We start from the raw sequence: 18887 nt of genomic DNA on the forward strand, positions 1-18887 counted from the left end.
TTGGATAAAAATGTATCTGAATGTTATAAAAGAGGATACCTAGTAGTACTGGTCAAGAAAAGGACTTAAACAGGAGTATTTAAAACTATCTGCAAGAGACACAGAAGAAATGATCATTATGTTCTAGTGTTCCTTGACAGTTTTAAAAACCATCTTCTGGTACCTTAAAAAGTTGATAGCAAAATGATTTCTTAATCCAGTTTTTCATTATGGCTTGGTGTATTGGCAGGGATCGTGCATTGTCTAGATGAACAAATGTATTCTGTGTGGTTTTAGGAGTTTTTGCATGCAGTTTTTCATTAGGTCAGATATCTGCTGAAGGTCATCAGTACGGGGTTTTGCTGTAAAAACTTAATTGAGAGTACTATTTAACTCTCGATGGCCCACGTGCATTGATTTATCAGTTGTTATCGATACTTTAGGGATATTGATGTGGGAAATATAAGGCGTGGGGCGTACGAAAAACCTTGTTAAAAAGTGAACACTAAGTGATCCACTTTGAATTCTAGTAATAAGAAACCTGATTCAGAAGCAAGTGCTTTGAAGAAAAAGGCCAACAAGGGAAAAACAGAAGGTTCTGAGAATTCAGACTTAGACAAAACACCCCCATCATCTCCTCCTCCTGAAGAAGACGAGGACCCAGGTGTTCAGGTAATACCTTATTCTGATCCCGAGCTGTGGTTGTTTAGCGTGGGTGACTTTAGCTGCATCTCGAGTGCACTGAACCTCCCTGGCTTTGTTATAGAGCTGCCGTAGAGATGGCTCTGTTGTCGCCCGGAACATTATAGCCATCGTGATGAGAGCTGGGGGGCCAGCCCAGAATTAAACTCCTGACTTCTTGGTTTTGCCATCTTTGACTCTGTGATAAGTAAAACTGAGACTCTTCATTTATTTCTGTACATGTATCTTTTGATGTTGATGTTAGTGTTAACATAGTCTTAATATGTTGGTTCATTTAAAGCTTCACCCACATTTCTGATTTTCTGCTAAGTTTGGTTCCTTGTCAATTCTTTTATTTTGCAGAACAGAAAGTCCCAGTGTAATCTGTAGCTCGTCTTCAGGTTTCTGACATCTGACGGTCAGAGTCGAGATATATTTGTGTAACCCTAAAGTTTCTGAACAAGTTAGTGACTTTCTGGACAGCAGCCCCACACAATTTTCCAGTGTTAGAGTCTCCTGGCTTTCGGAGACTTTTATAGGAATCAGTCAAAAAAACTGGCCCTGAAATAAACACCAGGAATTTAGGTTCTTGTGCGTAAAGTACACTGCCTTTGCTGATTGGACAGTAAGTAAGGGACCCCTACACGTGACCGTTAAACATTATTTCCTTGTTACGTTCCCTGGAAGCATGCCAGCTTGGTCCTCTGGGATGGCTGGGAATGTGGCTTCTGTGAATGACATCTAAGTTACCAAGGAGCAGTTACTGAGGATCCTGCTAGAAAAGCAAGCAGCCCCTGGAAGCGGGTTTGACCTTTTCTAATGGTTTGGTGCACTCTCAGTACTTCTCCCTGTACCTACTGATTTGCTTAAAAGTTAGAAACAAAGTACTTGCAATATACAGCTCTGTGCTAAAGAATTTCAGATAGATTTTGTGTGTGTGGGTTTAACTAGAACTCCCTGATACCTATAACTTCACAGAACGACGTAACCTTAGAGGACCTGAAAGGGCGGGGGGAGAGAGAGAGAGAGAGAGAGAGAGAGTGAGTGAGTGAGTGTGTGTGTGTGTTTGTGTGTGTGTGTGTGTGTGTGTAAATGAATGTGTTTCAGTTTGGTTTGGTTCTATAACTAACATAGTGATAAACTCTGGCAGTTAGAGTTAATCTTGTAATTTCCTCTAACTTTCCATATCAGTGAAAAGATATTGGGAAGGTAAGTAGCTATCTTTTAAAAAATTGTTTGGGGGTTTTAAACTAAAGTATTTTTAATTATTTTGAATTTATTCCTTATGCCCACAGGTGTTTTTTTTTTTTCCCCTGAATTGCTTTTGCTTAAACTAAGACCTTTGTGCAGTAGTATTTGGACAATACTAAGAAGACTGTCACACAAGTCAAGAAAATTCTGTTGTTCTTTCACAAACACTGCTGTTTTTTACAAGTCTGTTTGCATTAACACAGACTCAAATGGACTTTATGAAATACTAGTGGTGTTTCTTTTTCCTTCTGCATTTCAGTTACAGAAAAATGCTAATCAATGCAAATGGACATCCGGGCATCCTTTCTAATTGGCTGGTGCTGAACTGTCACGGGTCAGACAGCTAATATCAGTAAACACACAGGTCCATGTTTCTCAGTGTCTCTTCTGTATCACAGCAACACAGGAAGTGACGCTGACTGCTTGTTTGTTGTATTTCTTCCTGTAGCACACGCGTAAAGGGCTTAAAGTTCTCGAGTTTTATGATCAACTTGTTTAAACGTTACTAAATGCCATGTCTTTTTTTTTTTCTTTTTCTTTTAACAAACTGAAAAGTTTGTGTCACAAAGTACTACAACAGTGAGACTGTGGTAACACATTTAAATTTGTTCTTCAGCATACCTGTTTTAACTATATGAAACTTTTCTAAAACAATCCAAGTTTAACAAGTTGACCTGTTATTGTAGTGTTAATTCAAAAGTTTTGAGCTTTCAATGCAGTTGGTTTAAATGCAGTTCTTATATTTTATTTTGATTCCCCCAAATGTTTCAAATAACAATAGTTTTAACAGACCATAAAAAGCCTATTATGTGATAAATAATTTTATTTTATGTTTGGAAATTGGGAAAGGAACCTTGATATCCAAAAGAAATGAACTTAAGATCAATTATTATTTAGAAGGCAGAGAAGCCATGTAACATTTAAAACTTTCAGAAGGTTGAGTTCTAATTGTGTTTTGGGGTTTCTTTTACTCTTATGAAGTGACCTTGTATCCACTATTACTAGCCCTATCACTGTTGCATAGATTTATAACACAAAGTTGATATGAGGGGAAACTTCCGTTATAAACATTATATTCACCAATATGCACATTTCTATTAGAAAAATAAACAGAAGTCTCTGTTTTTATTGTACTGGAACATTTCTTTAATATCAGAGTGGGATTTAGTGTAAAGTAGGTTTGTCTTAGACTCTGTCCAAGCTTAGACTCTGTCCAAGGATGTTTAGTTACTTGTGCTGCAAGAATACTAGGGCAGTGTGGCCCCAACCATGGAAACCTGATGAGACATCACAGTTGTGTCATTAGTAGCCCATTCTCCTCACAGTAATGACGGAAAGGTGAAACTGTAGATTCATCCATTTCCATTTAGCTAAATTGATATATCAAAAGAAATACAGATACTATACTAAATTTCACCAAATTAAAATGTTGTTCCTGATAATAGGCTTTTATATCTTAAAGAAACTGACAGCCAGAAGCAGGCAATGCTGAAGTAAGCAGAAGAGGCGGAGCTATTCCAGATCAGCTTTGGGAAAAGAGGAGGGAAGCCACATGACGTAGCCCGGCTTCGGAGCCTCATTGCTTTCTGATTTTCCCTTGGAAAGGTGGAGCTAGTTACTGATGACTGTAATCCTACTAATTGCGTTTGGCATTAACATGTCCCTTTAAGTGCGCTGTTTTAAGTGCTTTCAATGAATTCTCGTAGGAGATCTTCACAGTATACTGATGAGGCAGCTACTATCATTACCCCTAGTCTACAGACCAGGAAGCTGAGGTCCCTAAAGGAACTCGTCCAGGGTCACGCAGTGAGAGCCTGGCCTCATTCTAACGTGGGCACTCAGCTCCTGGACCCCCGAGGTCAAACTGCCCCTGGTGACGTGGGGCAAGATGGACGGTGGTAGGACCCCCTCTGGCCTGGGTGTCACCTCCACGTGGAACTGGTTATTCTGTGCGGGGCTGGAGAGGAGAGAAGGGTCAGAGGTGGAGCCTTTGGCCCACATCACAGCTCCCTCTCGTCTGAGCCGCTAGGAAGTCTGTTAATAAGATGTCCCCACCCAGCTCCCAGATACCTCCCGGCAGAGGGGTACATCGTGCCTCTGCAGCCCTGGCTGTAGGGCTGAGTTCACAGCCTCGAATGACCCGTCTGACGGTCCTGTTATACACAGTCGTAATGTGAGCTGTCTCACATCCCCTTTGAGAGCAGGGCGAACACAAACTTAATTCAGTAAAATTGAGTGGTTCCCATTCTTTGAGACATGGCACGGGGGCTTGTTGGTCCTGACTTGTGCCCCGTAGGTCCCATGCCCGTCCCTCCTGACGTCTGCACGGCAGGGTGATTTGCCTCTCTCTGCCCTACGATCCCAACTTTAAAATTCGAAAGGCTCTTCAGAAGAGTTTATTTCATAATTCTTAGAGAACAGTTAGTATCAGTGTTACTTTTCTCAGTATTCTTTTTATTTCTTCCATGTGCTTTGCCAACTCACCCATGAGTTGTAATTGAACAGGGTTTTAAAATTTACACGTGTCATTTTAGAGTTATCTGAGATGTCATCACATACACATATTAATGAGAAGGTTATTTCTGTCTGTTTTTAATTAACTGACAAAACTATTTCTATATCAAAAAGGTCAAGCCATCTAGAATTGTTTTGAACAAAAAGTACAGAATCCTTTTTTCTGCTCCATTCATTTCACTCTCCAGAATTAATAGCTATTACAGTTTGTTGTGTCTTTTCAGATTTTTTTCTGTTATTGAAAACATACCCGTATACATTCATTTTTTAGCAAACATTCACTGAGTGTAGGGAAGTAAACAGGATTTACAGTATGTTTCTCTGGAGGAGTTTATATATTTATCGCCCACGCATACAAATAGATACACAAGGTTTTTTTGTAATCTTAGAACTATAAGCTAGCTATTGTTACTTGACTTGCTTTTCTTTTTACTTAACCATTTATCTGCTAGATGTTACCCAGATGCGTCATGTAGCTTACTAGACGTGCGCTTGCTGGGAAGGGGGATGGGCGTGTTTTACGTTTTGACCACACTGTCCTGCAAAGGTATACTGCGTTCTATTTTGACCACTGGGTGGGAGAGGGCCCATTTTGCCAATAATCCTATTAATACTAGCTAGTAACAGTCCTTCACATTTTCATCAGTGCAGTAAAAAAAATTTTTTTAATTCCTTTTCCTAGTCACTCATTATAAATTCTGCCATTCAATCCTTCAGCTCTTTAAAAATGTTCAGACTCTTTCTTTCAGGACCAAGATGAAAATACAAACTTTCTATTTAACTGGGTCTCTGAGATAGTTTTAGAACCTTGGATACTACTGTAACAATAGTTATCTAGAACTTTATTATTCACAAATTATCTCCTCATGCCTTCACTTTCTTTGACTTTTTCTTGTGGGGGAAATTTTTAAAACATACAAAACTAGAACAGTATAACGAACCCCTATATATCCATCACCCAGCTTCAGTATTGCCTTCACGTTTGAGCAACTTACCGGCTGAACGAGGAGGAAGATGTATCGTTACTTCCATGTCCCAGTTAAAGGTCACGTACCCGGGAGTGGCAGGGCCATCGCTGGCCGAGGCGCCTGGTTTCAGATTGCCCCCATTTCCATTATATTTGTTGCCACTGTGATATCTTCTGTGATTTGCAGGGTTAAAGTCACCAGCTTTTCTTTACGATTATTATTTTATAAATGTACCGTGCCATTCTGAGAAGGGGGAGAGCAGCAGCTTTCTAAACCCAGGCTGTTGGGTTTTCGTTTTAGAAGAGACGGTCCAGCAGGCAGGTGAAGAGAAAGCGGTACACCGAGGACTTGGAGTTCAAGATCTCCGACGAGGAGGCCGATGACGCAGACGCTGCTGGGAGAGACTCGCCCTCCACAACCTCGCAGTCGGAGCCGCAGGTGAGTGGCCTGTGCAGTTCTTGTGTGCATTTCAAAAGATGGGCTGGAGGGCTTCCCTGGTGGCGCAGTGGTTGCGAGTCCGCCTGCCGATACGGGGGACGCGGGTTCGTGCCCCGGTCCGGGAAGATCCCACATGCCGTGGAGCGGCTGGGCCCGTGGGCCATGGCCGCTGAGCCTGCGCGTCCGTCCGGAGCCTGTGCTCCGCAACGGGAGAGGCCACCACAGTGAGAGGCCCACGTACCACAAAAAAAAAAAATCAGAAGATGGGCTGGAAATTTTATAGCTGGAATCTGAGAAGTTCAGTAGAAGCGTCGGACTTTGAGCTGGGAACATTCGTCTCGTGTTGGTGAACACGCTGTGGGAAATTAGTCCTTTAGGAGTGTCTTTTAAAAAGCCCCGTTCACTGGGATTTATTTTTGTACAAGCCTGTGATATGTAATTTGACACAATTTTGGAGAATTAATGGTCTTTGTTGAGGATGAGGCAGACCTAGGATGCAAGGAGGCTGAATTTACCTCGGAGAGTTCAGTGCCGTAGCTTCTGGGACTTTAATACACCACTCAAGCTTGTCTCCTGCTGCTTGGCACTGTAAGAGCCCCTTTATGAAATTATTGCCTTGTAGTACCCAGCAGGGCCTACTTTATTCTCTGTGCCATGTAAGTGATGGATAAAAGAGTTTGTATAAAGTATGGGTAGTAATGGAGGATTGATTATTGTGAAGATCTTCCCCCCACACACACAAAAGCCCTCTTCTTACTGTTACTGTGCTTTAGTTAACAAACTGGTAACCCATTGAAAAATATATTAAATACAGTTTTGTATTTTATTTGGTAATTTGCGCTCTGTTGTTACATAGCGTTTTATGTGACCTCCATAGATAAAAAGCTGCCTACAATAACAGAATGATGAGTATATTAACCCCATGGGTCCAGACGAGGAAAAGTTATGTCTCTGCTGTCACGCAGAGATCATTTTCTCTTAGCAGCTGGAATTTCTGAACGCTCCTTGGCTTTAGGGACCCATGCTAGTCCACACAATTCAACCACATAATCGTGACGTAATAAACACGGCTCTTCCTTTTGCCTTTCTGCAAGGGAGATTTTTGTTCTTTTCAGTCATATTCCCCACTGGTGATCGTACCCAGTGATTTAAAGGGTATGAACTTAAAGGGTATGGAAGGAGGTGCAAAAGGGAATGATTTCTTGCTTTTACAGCTTAGAATGAAATACTTTCTGTTTGGATTCATTCATTCCACTTTATGTTTTAGGAATCTGTTGATGCAGACGGTCCAGTGGTAGAAAAAATTATGAGTAGTCGTTCAGTAAAAAAACAGGTAAGCACCGTGTAGAGCTATCAAAACCTGTGGGGTGTGTGTGACTCTTAAATTATTTTTTGCTTTATAATTTCCTTTAAAAATTTCACTGTTGGGCTTCCCTGGTGGCGCAGTGGTTGAGAGTCCACCTGCCGATGCAGGGGACCCGGGTTCGTGCCCCGGTCTGGGAAGATCCCACATGCCGTGGAGCGGCTGGGCCCGTGAGCCATGGCCACTGAGCCTGCGCGTCCGGAGCCTGTGCTCTGCAACGGGAGAGGCCACAATAGTGAGAGGCCCGTGTACCACAAAAAAAAAAAAAAAAAAAAAAAAATTTCACTGTTGAAAATGAAACTTCTGGTGATGTTTCTAATCCTGTCTGATTTATTAGTCCAATATCAATCTTTGGGATGTTCAGCCCAAAATGAAATTAAAATGTAGCAAACAATCAGTGCTTTATTACCCCATTTAGAGTAGGCAAGAACTCAAACGTCTCAAAAGAAATATATTAGGACTCCTAGAGTTGTAGGCTGCCTTTTTCATAAATATTATTTCCGAAAAATCATGACCATGAATCTATCTCTCATCCCTCTTAGGGAGGTCCCTACCCCAGCCCCCCACCCCCCGGAAGATCTCTTTATCATGTTAGCAAGTAGATGTTTTCTCATACTTTTCATATGCAATTGAAATATTAGTATTCTTTTGTTAGTGCAGAAGTGAAATACAGAACTATTTTCAGTGTAATTTTTGAAGATAATGTGACTTATCCTTCCAAATTATTCGGAATTCATGCTGATCCGCGAAGGTAAGCCCTAAGTACCTGTCACTAGCCTGGTGCCCATGTCACTGAGGGGCAGATACACGCCGTGACAACAAATTCCAGGAACACTGCATCTTCTTTTACTGATGGAGACTCCCCATTTCATCCCACCCTTCTTGCCCAGTTTGAGAAAACACTTTACTTTGAAGAAGCACATAGGCATCCAGATGCATTTACATATTCCAGCAAACCGTGTTTGGTGTCTCTAGAAAATGGTCTCCTTTAGACATCGGTGTCTGTCTTCCAGCTTGAATCATTGTCAAAGGCAGAGTTGTTACTTTTTATTGCTTTCAAGGTGTGTGGAAGACAACCTCATTGTTTTGACATGTAAAATAAGCTTTTTTTTTTAAAGGTGTATACAAAGTGTAATTTCCAGGGAGAGAGATGAGGAATGTAGGAATTACGAGATTTAAAGTGAGCTTCTGGGTTTATCAAACAGGAAACGTTGACTATTCAGATACTATCTAGAGATCCTTGAAAATGGTATTGCACCAGCCGTAAACTGCTCTTTACCTTTGCTCCAATACTCTCTGCTTTTGTATTGTGTTATTCAAAGTATAGATTTTTATCAGAAGATAAAACTCTGGTTCAAACAAAAATAATCAAGAACAACATGTCAAGATATTTTCATAATGAGTGTAGGTAGTGGGAGTGTATGGGGTGTCTATCTGGTAGCTCTTTGAACCTGAGGATTTCCTCTCTGATGAACATAAAATCTCAACCAAATTTCCCACCCGTTCAAGCAGAAATGAGCACTATTTAACTAATTGGAAAGGTTGCATTTTTGTCCTTCTAATGACTCTAGAACTGTTAACTTGTGAATTGTAGGTATATGGCAAAATTTGAATGCTTGGTGTACTTTAAAGAATAATCCCCTTCAGCGAATTGAAGTGGCTTGTTTGAATAAATAGCACGTGGTTTGGATGGGTTATAATAATTTTCATTCAACCGATAGTGCTTCAGCAGGCATACCCAGCAGGTTTGGGGGTTGCAAATTATAATTAGCTCTGTTATTCAGAGCTGCTTAGACTACGCATGATGTAGGGCATCACTTTTTCTTTCTGTTTTGCCCACCGGAGGGCATTTTTTGTTTTTTCTTTCCAACCCTTTAAAGATAGGTGCCCACAGTTGAGGAGTAGGTATTGCTGCCACTTACAGATGACCAGGTTTATCTTAACACAGGAGATTAAAAATCACTGTAACTGTACTTGAGGGTAGAGTATTTGTTGAGTAGGTGACTTTTAGGATGGAGAAAATTAATGGGAAATTTCCTCTGGAAGGAGAGATATGCCTTGAGGTATGATTTAAAATAAGAAAGAGGTATGGAGCCCATTGAGTCGCTTGTAGATTAGTGGCATTTCATAAAGGGCCATAGAAAACCATTAGAAGGTTGTAAACATTAGCAGGTGCTAACTTTTTAAACTGCTCAGGTTCTCCAAATAGTTACTTTAGTTATCAGCTTCAGTAATATTGGAGGAAAGTGTAGCAGATAGAAGCAAAAGGAAATTTGAGATTTTCCCCCGGATTCTAGCTATGCCTGCTGGTCTGTTTCCTATTACCATGAATAATGGAAGACATGGCTGTGAGAAGGTGCCTTTGTCTCCCACTGGCAGCACTATGGAAACTGGTTAAGGGCTCAGAGCCTCCCCAGCATGGTGCCGACACATAGTGGGGACAGTTAACGGGTTTTGCAATCAGCTGACCTCATCACTGTAGCCTGAGAAGCATCAGCGGTTATGGTGGAGTCGTGCAAACTCACAGAACTCATCCGGCAGAACCTCCCTAGCTCCGCACCGCGTGTTACATAGGGATGGCTCAGGCACTTATGTTGTTCTAAACCCAAATCAGTGTGCGTGAGACCCAGTGCAAGGGACATAGGTGGTACTTGTATTTGCATTTCGAGGTAGATTTAAGAATGGACTTTTGGATTGTATAAAGGTTAATTTTCTTCTTTTCCACATTTGGTCATCATGTAGCCCCTTCTGCTTTGAGCCATCTGTCTTTGGGGGAAAACAGTTCAAATCCTTTTTGTACCAGAAGGTCAAAAATAGTTTTGAAAGTGGATTCTGTATTATTATGTCCTATTTTCTTCCTAAATGAAGTATGATTTGGCATCTCTGGTAGAATATACAGCAGGTTGGGCCAGAAGTAGGAATGGATTCATACCTTTGCTTTATTGTTACCTTTATCAAGGCGCTTTCTCATTCTTTTGTGCATTGTTTAACAAAATTTCTGCCTTTTCACACTACAGTTTAGCTTTGTTTCCCCAGTGTGACTGCTTAATTTAGTAATAGGATGCTTGGGAAAGGTCATTCATTCTTTCAGGCCAACAGGATTATCATTTGCTGAACGGCTGTTTTAGAATCCAGGTGACCAGAAGAGTTGATTTAGTGCCTGGTCAAGGTTTCTGTTTCATGTGAACAGTGGAACAAGCATGGTTCAATATGTTTGGAACTTTCAATTTCTTGTGAACAGTAAGGATTTTGACAGACTGCTTTAGGAGTCTAATGAATGAAATGATACACACATTTTTCAAAACTAGTCTATCGAGCACATAAAATTACTTTAGAGGCCTCTCAAATTTAACGGTAACTGTCCTAGAAATAAATTTGAGTGGGGTGTGTGTGTGTGTGTGTGTGCGCGTGCACACACACACCTGCAGAAATAGTGCCTTGACTCAGTTATGCATCGGATATGCCCATTATGGAAAGGCTTCGGAACACTGGGGCATGGGAGGTAGAGGCTGGGGCTGTTTTCAACTGTCAAGAGAGTCTGGTCAGACCGACTGCCGTTTAGCGCGTAATTAAAGTGATGCTCCTGAGAGCTTAGGAATGCACACACTTTTGTTAATTGTTTTGCCCTAAGTAAAGCAGAAGAGGCCAGCGTGATGATATTTATATGAAATGAAGGGCAAAACAGCTCTATTACAGCTCTCTACGTACAGCTCTGGGAGCAAGAAGCTGATCCAGTATGTGTGGTCAGTTAAACAAAGCACAGGGTTCTAATTTGGGACGTCCAAGAGAAATAGGTCCTGGGACAGTTCTCTACAAGCTCCAGGTGCTACTAAATGAGGTCTCAGAACCTGATCACCTCCTCCCAGACAGCCTGAGACTCTCTTGTTGAGATCTCCACAGCACACCCCCAGAGGCATAGCTGATCGTGATGAGAAAATGGGTGTTCACGAGAGTCAGGGACAGACAGCTAATGGCGTTAAGAGTCGGAACTTTCTGGAGCAGAATTGAGACAGAATGAAAACTGCCCCTTTGTTCAAGAGTTGATCTGTGTGCTTTGAGGCCCACTTAGAAGTTACAGACAGTGAGGCCACTTAGAACGAGATGGAAAGGGGACAGTACGGGAGGAAAGATCCGGAAGAAGGAAATCAGGAGATAACAGAACATAGAAAGGATAAAGCGTGTCTTTTTACTACCTCAAAGGTAAGTAATTTTGAAAAACTCTTTCAGAACTGAAAGAAATATAGTTAACATCAAAAAAGCAAAACCAGTAGACCAGACGTTTGAATTCCACTCGAGGTTTGAATTTCCTGATATGCTATGAGAAGCATCGCGAGATCTAGGCTCACCCTGGTTCCCCATTCTCCTCGGCTGACCACAGTCTTATCTCTGCCTTTCTACTGTGATCTCCAGTTCTGTGCAGAGATAATGTGTCTTGAAATGGCTGCTGAAATGCGGGAGTGGGACGGGGTAATGTTAAGGGCTAGAAAAATGTCAGGCGAGTTCGGGGTGGATTGTTGCTTGAATCGACCAGAATTTACCTATACAGTGATTGCAGGTTTATATCCCTGCTCTTGAGGGTACCCAGCAAACATTTCTTTTCAGCTTGGACACCTGAAAGTCTGGGACATGCCACAACACTGTAAAGCAACTGTACTCCAATAAAAAATAATTAAAAAAAAGAAAATCTGGGGATACAGATGGTTTTCTGAACACGTGGATTTAAGAAGCTGCTTTAGGGTGATGACCGTTTATAGATCCATGAGGGCAGGATCAGATATCAATGGGTTTCGACCCCTCTCCTGAATATCCTGTCTTCTTACTGGTGATCTCCAGGCAGGTGGAAAAACTGCTTAAAATTTAGGTTTAACTGATACGTGGGAGAGTTTTGAAGAAAAGTTTTAAGTTCACAGTCTTTGACAGTAGTTCGAAGATTGGGGATGGAGGCTGCTCCTAGGCTCTTTGAGCAGATCTGGTGCCAGTCTGTCACCCAGTGAGAAGTCTCTGCTCCTTTGTTCGCCCTCTGCTGTGTTCTGACTTGCCTTAATTTTCTTTGCGGCACCTCTGAGGCAGTTTAGCAGCCAAATGTGACCCTCAAGGCAGGTACTCTTGTAAGAGTGTAAAAGCAATCTCTAGACATCTGTAAGTGGTGTTGATTTTTTTACATCCCTGATTTATCTGATCAAATGTTCCAAAAGAACATTACATATTACAACTTGTTTAACAGCCTACAACCAAGAGGAAAAAAAATATTGAAAGAGATGCTTAAAATATTATATGTGCAGTATCTTCTGCAGACATTACAAGAGGCAGGATCAAGGGAGACGTTCGAGATAATCTCGCCGCTGCACCCTTGACTTGCTGATGGGTCACGATTTTAACCTCACCTCGGTGTCGTAGTTGGAGTGTCAATTTTATTTGGCTGCTATGCGTATGTGACATCTTGTCTGAGAGATTTTAATTGTACCATTGAGTCAAACTGAAACTGTGGATAGCGATGCACTGAAATTACAGCCTCGGAACAAGGTTTAGTTTTAGATGGTTTCTTGTTTAGCGTTATTAACTATATGGAGGAATAAATGTCTTTTAAATATTTTAAAACATTACAAAACCCACCATGTAAAGTTGCCATGAGGCGGCCAAAAATAATCCATGTGGCATTCAGGAGAGCAGTGGCTAATTGGCTGCTGCCTGAGAAAATGGTGCACTTGACGTCTACTTAGCGCTGTGGGTTTGGCAGAAAGCCACATTTGGGGTCAGGCTGTTGTGAATGAAGCTGCATGTGGTTAGGGATGAGCTAAAGCCATGCACGTCTGAGGAGCCGGAGCCCATCGGGTAGCGCGCATGGTCCGCCCTCATCCCTCTGGCCTCCCAGCAGCTCACCACATGCTCATCCTTCCAGGAGCGAGCGCCCTGTGCCGCTTCCGCGATGCCTGTTTGTGCCCACACGGGAGTAAATCATTACTTTGGAACATTCTAGTAGATGGTTTCAAGTGCATGCCTGAAATTTTCCTCTGTTGCAGAAGGACTCTGGAGAAGAGGTAGAAGTTGAGGAGTTCTACGTGAAATACAAAAACTTGTAAGTACATTGTGATTTCTTTTTTTTTCCATGGAGGAATATATTTTCAATGTACCAAATTTTAAAAGGTAATCAGGAAGTTTTTTTAAAAAAAATTGGCACCGGGGAAATTCTGGTGTGGTTTATTCAGTGCCATAGGCCGTTGCCCACTAACTTTTCCATCTTTGATAGTTTATGAACTTTATTTTTCTGCAAAATGTGTAATTGGTGTACAGGCTGACTAGCTTTTGTGTATAACCAAGAAGTTCTTTTTAGAGGGGATGAAAGCTTATACAGTAACAGAAAAGTGAGGAAAGTATTGTCATGCCTGCCTGACTCTGAGAATGAATTTTGCTCCGCGGGGCTCCCTGCCTTCATATTTCATTGGGATGCTTGGCACCCGAGATGAGAACTCTGCTCTCAGGCAGAGACTCTAGGAAATCGTGACATCACCCATGTTCTGAAATGCAGTGAGCTATGATTTTGTTGCTCCGTTTCCATTTCTGATTTTTGTCTAGTGAATTTGAATTGCATAACTCTTAAGAAAACTGCATGAAAAACCACCGTGAGTTGTTCTGGTTGTAGATGGAAGCTGGATACTAGGGCCAGGCACGCTCTGACGAGGCAACCTCGTTGGAAGCATCAATAGTCATCCTGCTGAGGAGGACAAATAACAATCACAGAACGAGGACAAAAATATTTATCGATAACATAAAAGTTAAATGTACTGTAAACTTTTAAAATGTACTTTAAGCTTTTTGAGGCAAGGAACTCAAGTACCATATTAATAAATTCTAGGGTTAAAGAGAGGCTTTGGGGAGCTGTCAGAACAGCTTAAGAAAATTTACCCTACCCTCGAAAATAAAAGCATCAGGCCTCGTGGTTTCTGTCATTCCCCCCTATTGCAATTGGCACTGTGTTAATTAACGGATGCATTTCTGACGTTTGCGGGCAAAACCTTTTACCAGGTAAAAAGATGAAGTAGTCTCTTACCAGTGTTACTGTAAGAATTCAGTGAAATGAAAAATGCTCAGCAAACATTAGATGCTGTCATCGTTCTGTACTCAGAGCACGATGAGTTTACACATGTGCAAGTTATGCACATGACATGGTTTCAGATAGTCTTATAAGGAGAGTGGAAAGACCAGATAAGGAGGAGAAAACGAAGTAAGCCGGAGAGACAGAGAGTTCTCTGGCCGGTTGATCAAATCACACTCAAAGCACAGAAGTTTAAGTATCGATTGCCAGGAAGTGGCACCACGAGACAGGCACCCGTCCCGGTCAGCGTGTGGCTGTGGGAGGTGAGGCGCTCGGTCTGTGGGAACCATCTCAAGTCGCCTGCGCACAGCCCCAGAGCTGGGCCCGGGCTCCCTGCCCAGGTGCCACTGCCGCCAGCCAGGGGAGGTGAGCCACCTGTCTGCCATCGGTCCCGTGAGATGAGGCAAAGCAGTGCTCAGAAGTAGCTTTCCTCTCTGATGTTATCGAGATCTAAGGGAAGTTAACGTTTCCATAAAATTAAAAGTTTTTCTTAACCTTTCATTTTGACATGATTTGAGATTTACAGAAAAATTGCAAAAACAGTGCAAAGAATTCCTGGTTTTCTTCTTATAATTAAAAAGTATCTTGTGGAAAGATGCTTTGAGACTATTACGCATGACAGTCGCTAAGTGGTGATTTAACAATTCCACTGTTCTTCCTGAATTTACTGGTCGGGCTTCTGCTGTTAGGAAGAGCTTTACCTTCTTACCTGTCTGCTTATTTATAGCTGTGTGGACTTGCGGAGTCTTCTTTCATTCAGTGCGTCATAGTTCCTTACCGTCCTACCGTTACTTACTTGGCTCACATTATCCCAGATCTGGCTGGTGGGAGCCCCTGCAGGCTGTCTCCTCCCTTCCTTTTGTCTTGTCCCCATCCTTCTTCGAGCTCTTCCTTACTTTCTGGCACCAGAGGATGTTCCTAACCCATTTGCAACTTCCTATTTAAGTCCTGGAACCGATCGTTTCTCTAAGGAGCCTTGGTTGTTTTTTACTGGAGAAGGGCATTTAGAAACCAAGATTTGGGTACTAGGTGTGCTCATTGCTGCTGGAGGGGTCATTGCTTCCAGACCTCTCAGTGGATGGGGCTAGGAAGGGCATGCACGTGCATGTGTATATATGATATGTATGTATGTATGACATATATACCTACATATGTTCCACACACATATATGTTTGTTATATATACACACATGCACGTCTGTCTGCCTACCTCCCTGCCAACAAGGAAAACCAGTGCCTTTATAGTGATACTTCCAATTTATTTCAGTACCACGGGGTTCATTCTGTTCTTTCCCCTTCCAGTATTAATAACTCCATTCTTTCGACTATGAGAAACCTGGCTCCTGTTTTCCATAATATATTTTCTTATTTGTTAACCCTAGGGTGTATAGGAAGTGCTTTCAGAATTACTAGACCATATTTCTGTGAAAAAGAAGCCTGCTAACTAGCGTTCACTCAGTATTTGTTAGGAGTTCTTCTGTCTTTAGCCTGATGCTGTAGAGGCTAAATGCTTTTTCCAGTATTTCCTCAGGTTAGTTCTCCTCCCCGACCCCCTTCAGTGCAATGTTATTTGCTACTCAGTTTGGTTCATTAGTTTCTGTGTTTGGATTCCATTGTAGGCCGCCCCCACCCCCATCCTTGTTGATTTTCTTTTCTTTTTCTTTTTGCTTTTTTCCAAGTTCATGAAATATTAACACGGTTCAGTAGTCAGAACTGTACGCAAAATGATGCCCAAAGAAGAGACGCCGTCCTCCCTTCCTTTCCACCTCATTCCTAACTTACCTTTTCATTAATCCCAGATTTATCCTTCCTGTAAGTTTTGGCATGAATGTGCAGATAGATACTATTATTTCCCCTTCTTCCTTAAACACAAAGGAATAGCATCAGTACACATTTGCACTTTGCTGTTTTCACAATGCTACGTATGCTAAGTTATTCAACATCAGTTCATAGCGTCTTCCTCATTCTTTGTTACGACTGCCTAGTACTCCTTTGCAGGGCTGTGTCATAACTTATCCAGCCAGTCTCCTGGGTATGCCGGCATGTAAATGGCTTCTCATATTTCACAGTTACAGATAATGTTGCAATATATATTCTCATGCCTGTGTATTTGCGAATTGTTGGAGGCATAGCTTCAGGGTGAATTTTTAGAATAGGGATTGCTAGATCAAAAGGCATACATAAATGTAGTTCTGTTAGACATTGCAGAATTCCCTTCCAGAAGTGTTGTGTCAGTTTGCATTCCTACCAGCAATGTAGGAGAGCACCTGTTTCCCCACAGCCTTTCCAGTGTAGTGTGGTGTGTTTTTTTGTTGTTCTGTTTTTTGTTATTTTTACTTTTTGTGGGAAGTCGTATTTCAGTGTGGTTTTAATTAGCATTTTCTTTTATTGTGAGTGATTTAGAACATCTTTTCATAAATGTAACGACCACTTTTGTATCTTGTTCTGTCAATTATGTGTTCCTATCTCTTGCCCATTTTTCTGTTGTGCTTCCCTCCGTTTTTAACAGTTCTTTGTATATGTGGGATATTGGTCCTTAATCTGCGTTATATGCTGCAGCTATCTTATTTATTGTTGGTTATAGCATTGTAAGTTTTAAAAAGTGTTTTGTATATTGAGATTTATTAATCTTTCCTTTCATAGGATCTGACTTTTGAATCATAGTTAGAAAGCCTTTTCCTACCCCCTGGTTAAAGAGGAATTTGCCATGTTTTCCTCTAGTACTTGAATGGTTTCATTTTCTCTGTTTATTAGGTGCTTGATCCACTGGTGTTTACTCTTGTATATGGGGTAAAGCATGACTCTAATTTTTTTATTGTTTTCCAAATATTGTTGTTCCAGCACCATTATTAAAAAGCCCATCTTTGCCCGGGTGATTTGAGATGCAGTCTTTATCGTGAACTGAAGATACATATTTATTGTATCCATATCTGTTACTTATTCTAATCCTTTGCTCTGTCTCTTCACGAGTCAGTAGCACACTATTTTACTTGTAGAGGATTTATAGTGTATTTTAATATCTGATTTATCTAGTTTCTCCTAAGATGTTTCCTTTTTAGTGTTTTCCTGGATGTTTTGCGTGTCTATTTTTATATATAAATCTAGCATTCACTTGTCTAACTCCATTAAAATGGTTGTTTATATTTTTATTTACATTGTGTTAAATCACAAATTTATGATGTTGAGTCATGCTATCTAAAAACAAGGATGTCTTTCCAGTTGGTTCAACTTGATTTTCGTATCTTTTAGGAGGGTTTTAAATGCTTCCTCATGCAAGTTGCACACACTTCTTGTTAAATATATTACTAAGGATTTTGTCTTTGTTGATACCGTAAAAGAGGTTTTTCCCTAATGCGATTTCCTCTAAGTGGCTGTTATTTGTGTGAATGGAGACATTTGACTTCTGTCTGTTAATTTTATATCCTGCTGCATAACGGAATTATTTTATTTTATTATTTGAATTAGTTTCCTAATTGATTCTCTAGGGTTTTCCAGTTATGCAGTCATGGCATCTGCAAATAAAGATAGTTTTACTTCTTGTTTTCCAATTATCACTCCTCTTGTTGTCTTCTCTCATGTAATAGCATTGGCTAATGCCTGGAATATGATATTGAATAGTAGTGGAGATATGGGCACCCTTGCCTTATTTCTGATCCTAGAGCAAAAAGCCTGTGGTTTTTCTCCATTGAGTTAAAGCAGAGTCACTGCCAGAAAGTTTCAGCCCAGTTTCCAAGAGGGAGAGCAGGGCTGGACCCAGCTGCTCAAGTGCCTGTGTCTCCCTTGTGGTCACCCTGGCAGTGCTTTACGGCAGATTCACCTCAGCCGAGACACGGGTGCTGACTGCACACATGCCTTTTTCTGTCCAATAATTAGGAGACTAGACTAGGTGATTTTTATAATACTTGGTTTCGGTTATAGCAGTATTGCAAATTATTTATTGAAAATTTGGAAATTACAAGTTGAAAGTAGAAGATAGAATACTTGCAATCTTACCACCCACAATGATCATTACTAACATTTTGATGCATTTTCGTCTAGTCTGTTTTCTCTCTCTCTCTCTCTCCCTCTGTGCGCAGGGTTTCTGTCAATTCATATCTGTACAAGGTATATGTATTTTAAAGTCCTTATCTCCCTTGGTCAATTGTAGAAGGACTAAATCAATCCTACCTATGAAAATGCATATTAGACGTTACATAAATACGAATGATGTGATATTTAATGTCAGAAGCCTTTTCCATATCGTTAATTATTTTTTGAGAGATTTTATAGTGGCTGCATAATTTCTAAGAGTAGTGGTACCTTGATTGTGAAAGCACCTCATTTCTTTTTAATGTCATCACCAGAAAGAGAAACAAGAGACAGTCGAGGCCATGGAGGGGGGTGGGGGGGTGGCAGAGAGAGGATGATAGTACAGAAGAATATTGAAATACCAAACGAAAGAATGTCAGAGGTACCATAAAACAGTAACTATATACCAGTGAGTCTTGGGGATGGACAAGGAAGGGTGGGGAGTATTCAAGTTCAGGTCAGAGAAGACACAGCAAATGCTCAGCACAGGCCTGTGGCAGGTCTGAACGGGAGGAGACTAGCCAGTGCAAGGA

The 18887-nt window shown here is 41.2% G+C and overlaps 1 protein-coding gene across 3 annotated transcripts in view; it reads left to right on the top strand.

The window, feature by feature from the left end:
• CHD7 (chromodomain helicase DNA binding protein 7) overlaps nt 1-18887 on the top strand; it is a 178219-nt gene that overhangs the window by 111367 nt on the left and 47965 nt on the right. For all 3 annotated transcript variants that reach the window (XM_059994689.1, XM_059994690.1, XM_059994692.1), the window contains exons 4-7: nt 510-651; nt 5694-5831; nt 7099-7164; nt 13215-13270. In XM_059994689.1, the coding sequence (XP_059850672.1) occupies nt 510-651; nt 5694-5831; nt 7099-7164; nt 13215-13270 (402 nt within the window). The remainder of the gene's footprint in view (nt 1-509; nt 652-5693; nt 5832-7098; nt 7165-13214; nt 13271-18887) is intronic.

Source organism: Delphinus delphis, chromosome 17 (assembly GCF_949987515.2).
Source record: "Delphinus delphis chromosome 17, mDelDel1.2, whole genome shotgun sequence".
In the NCBI taxonomy this organism is placed as follows: Eukaryota; Metazoa; Chordata; class Mammalia; order Artiodactyla; family Delphinidae; genus Delphinus; species Delphinus delphis.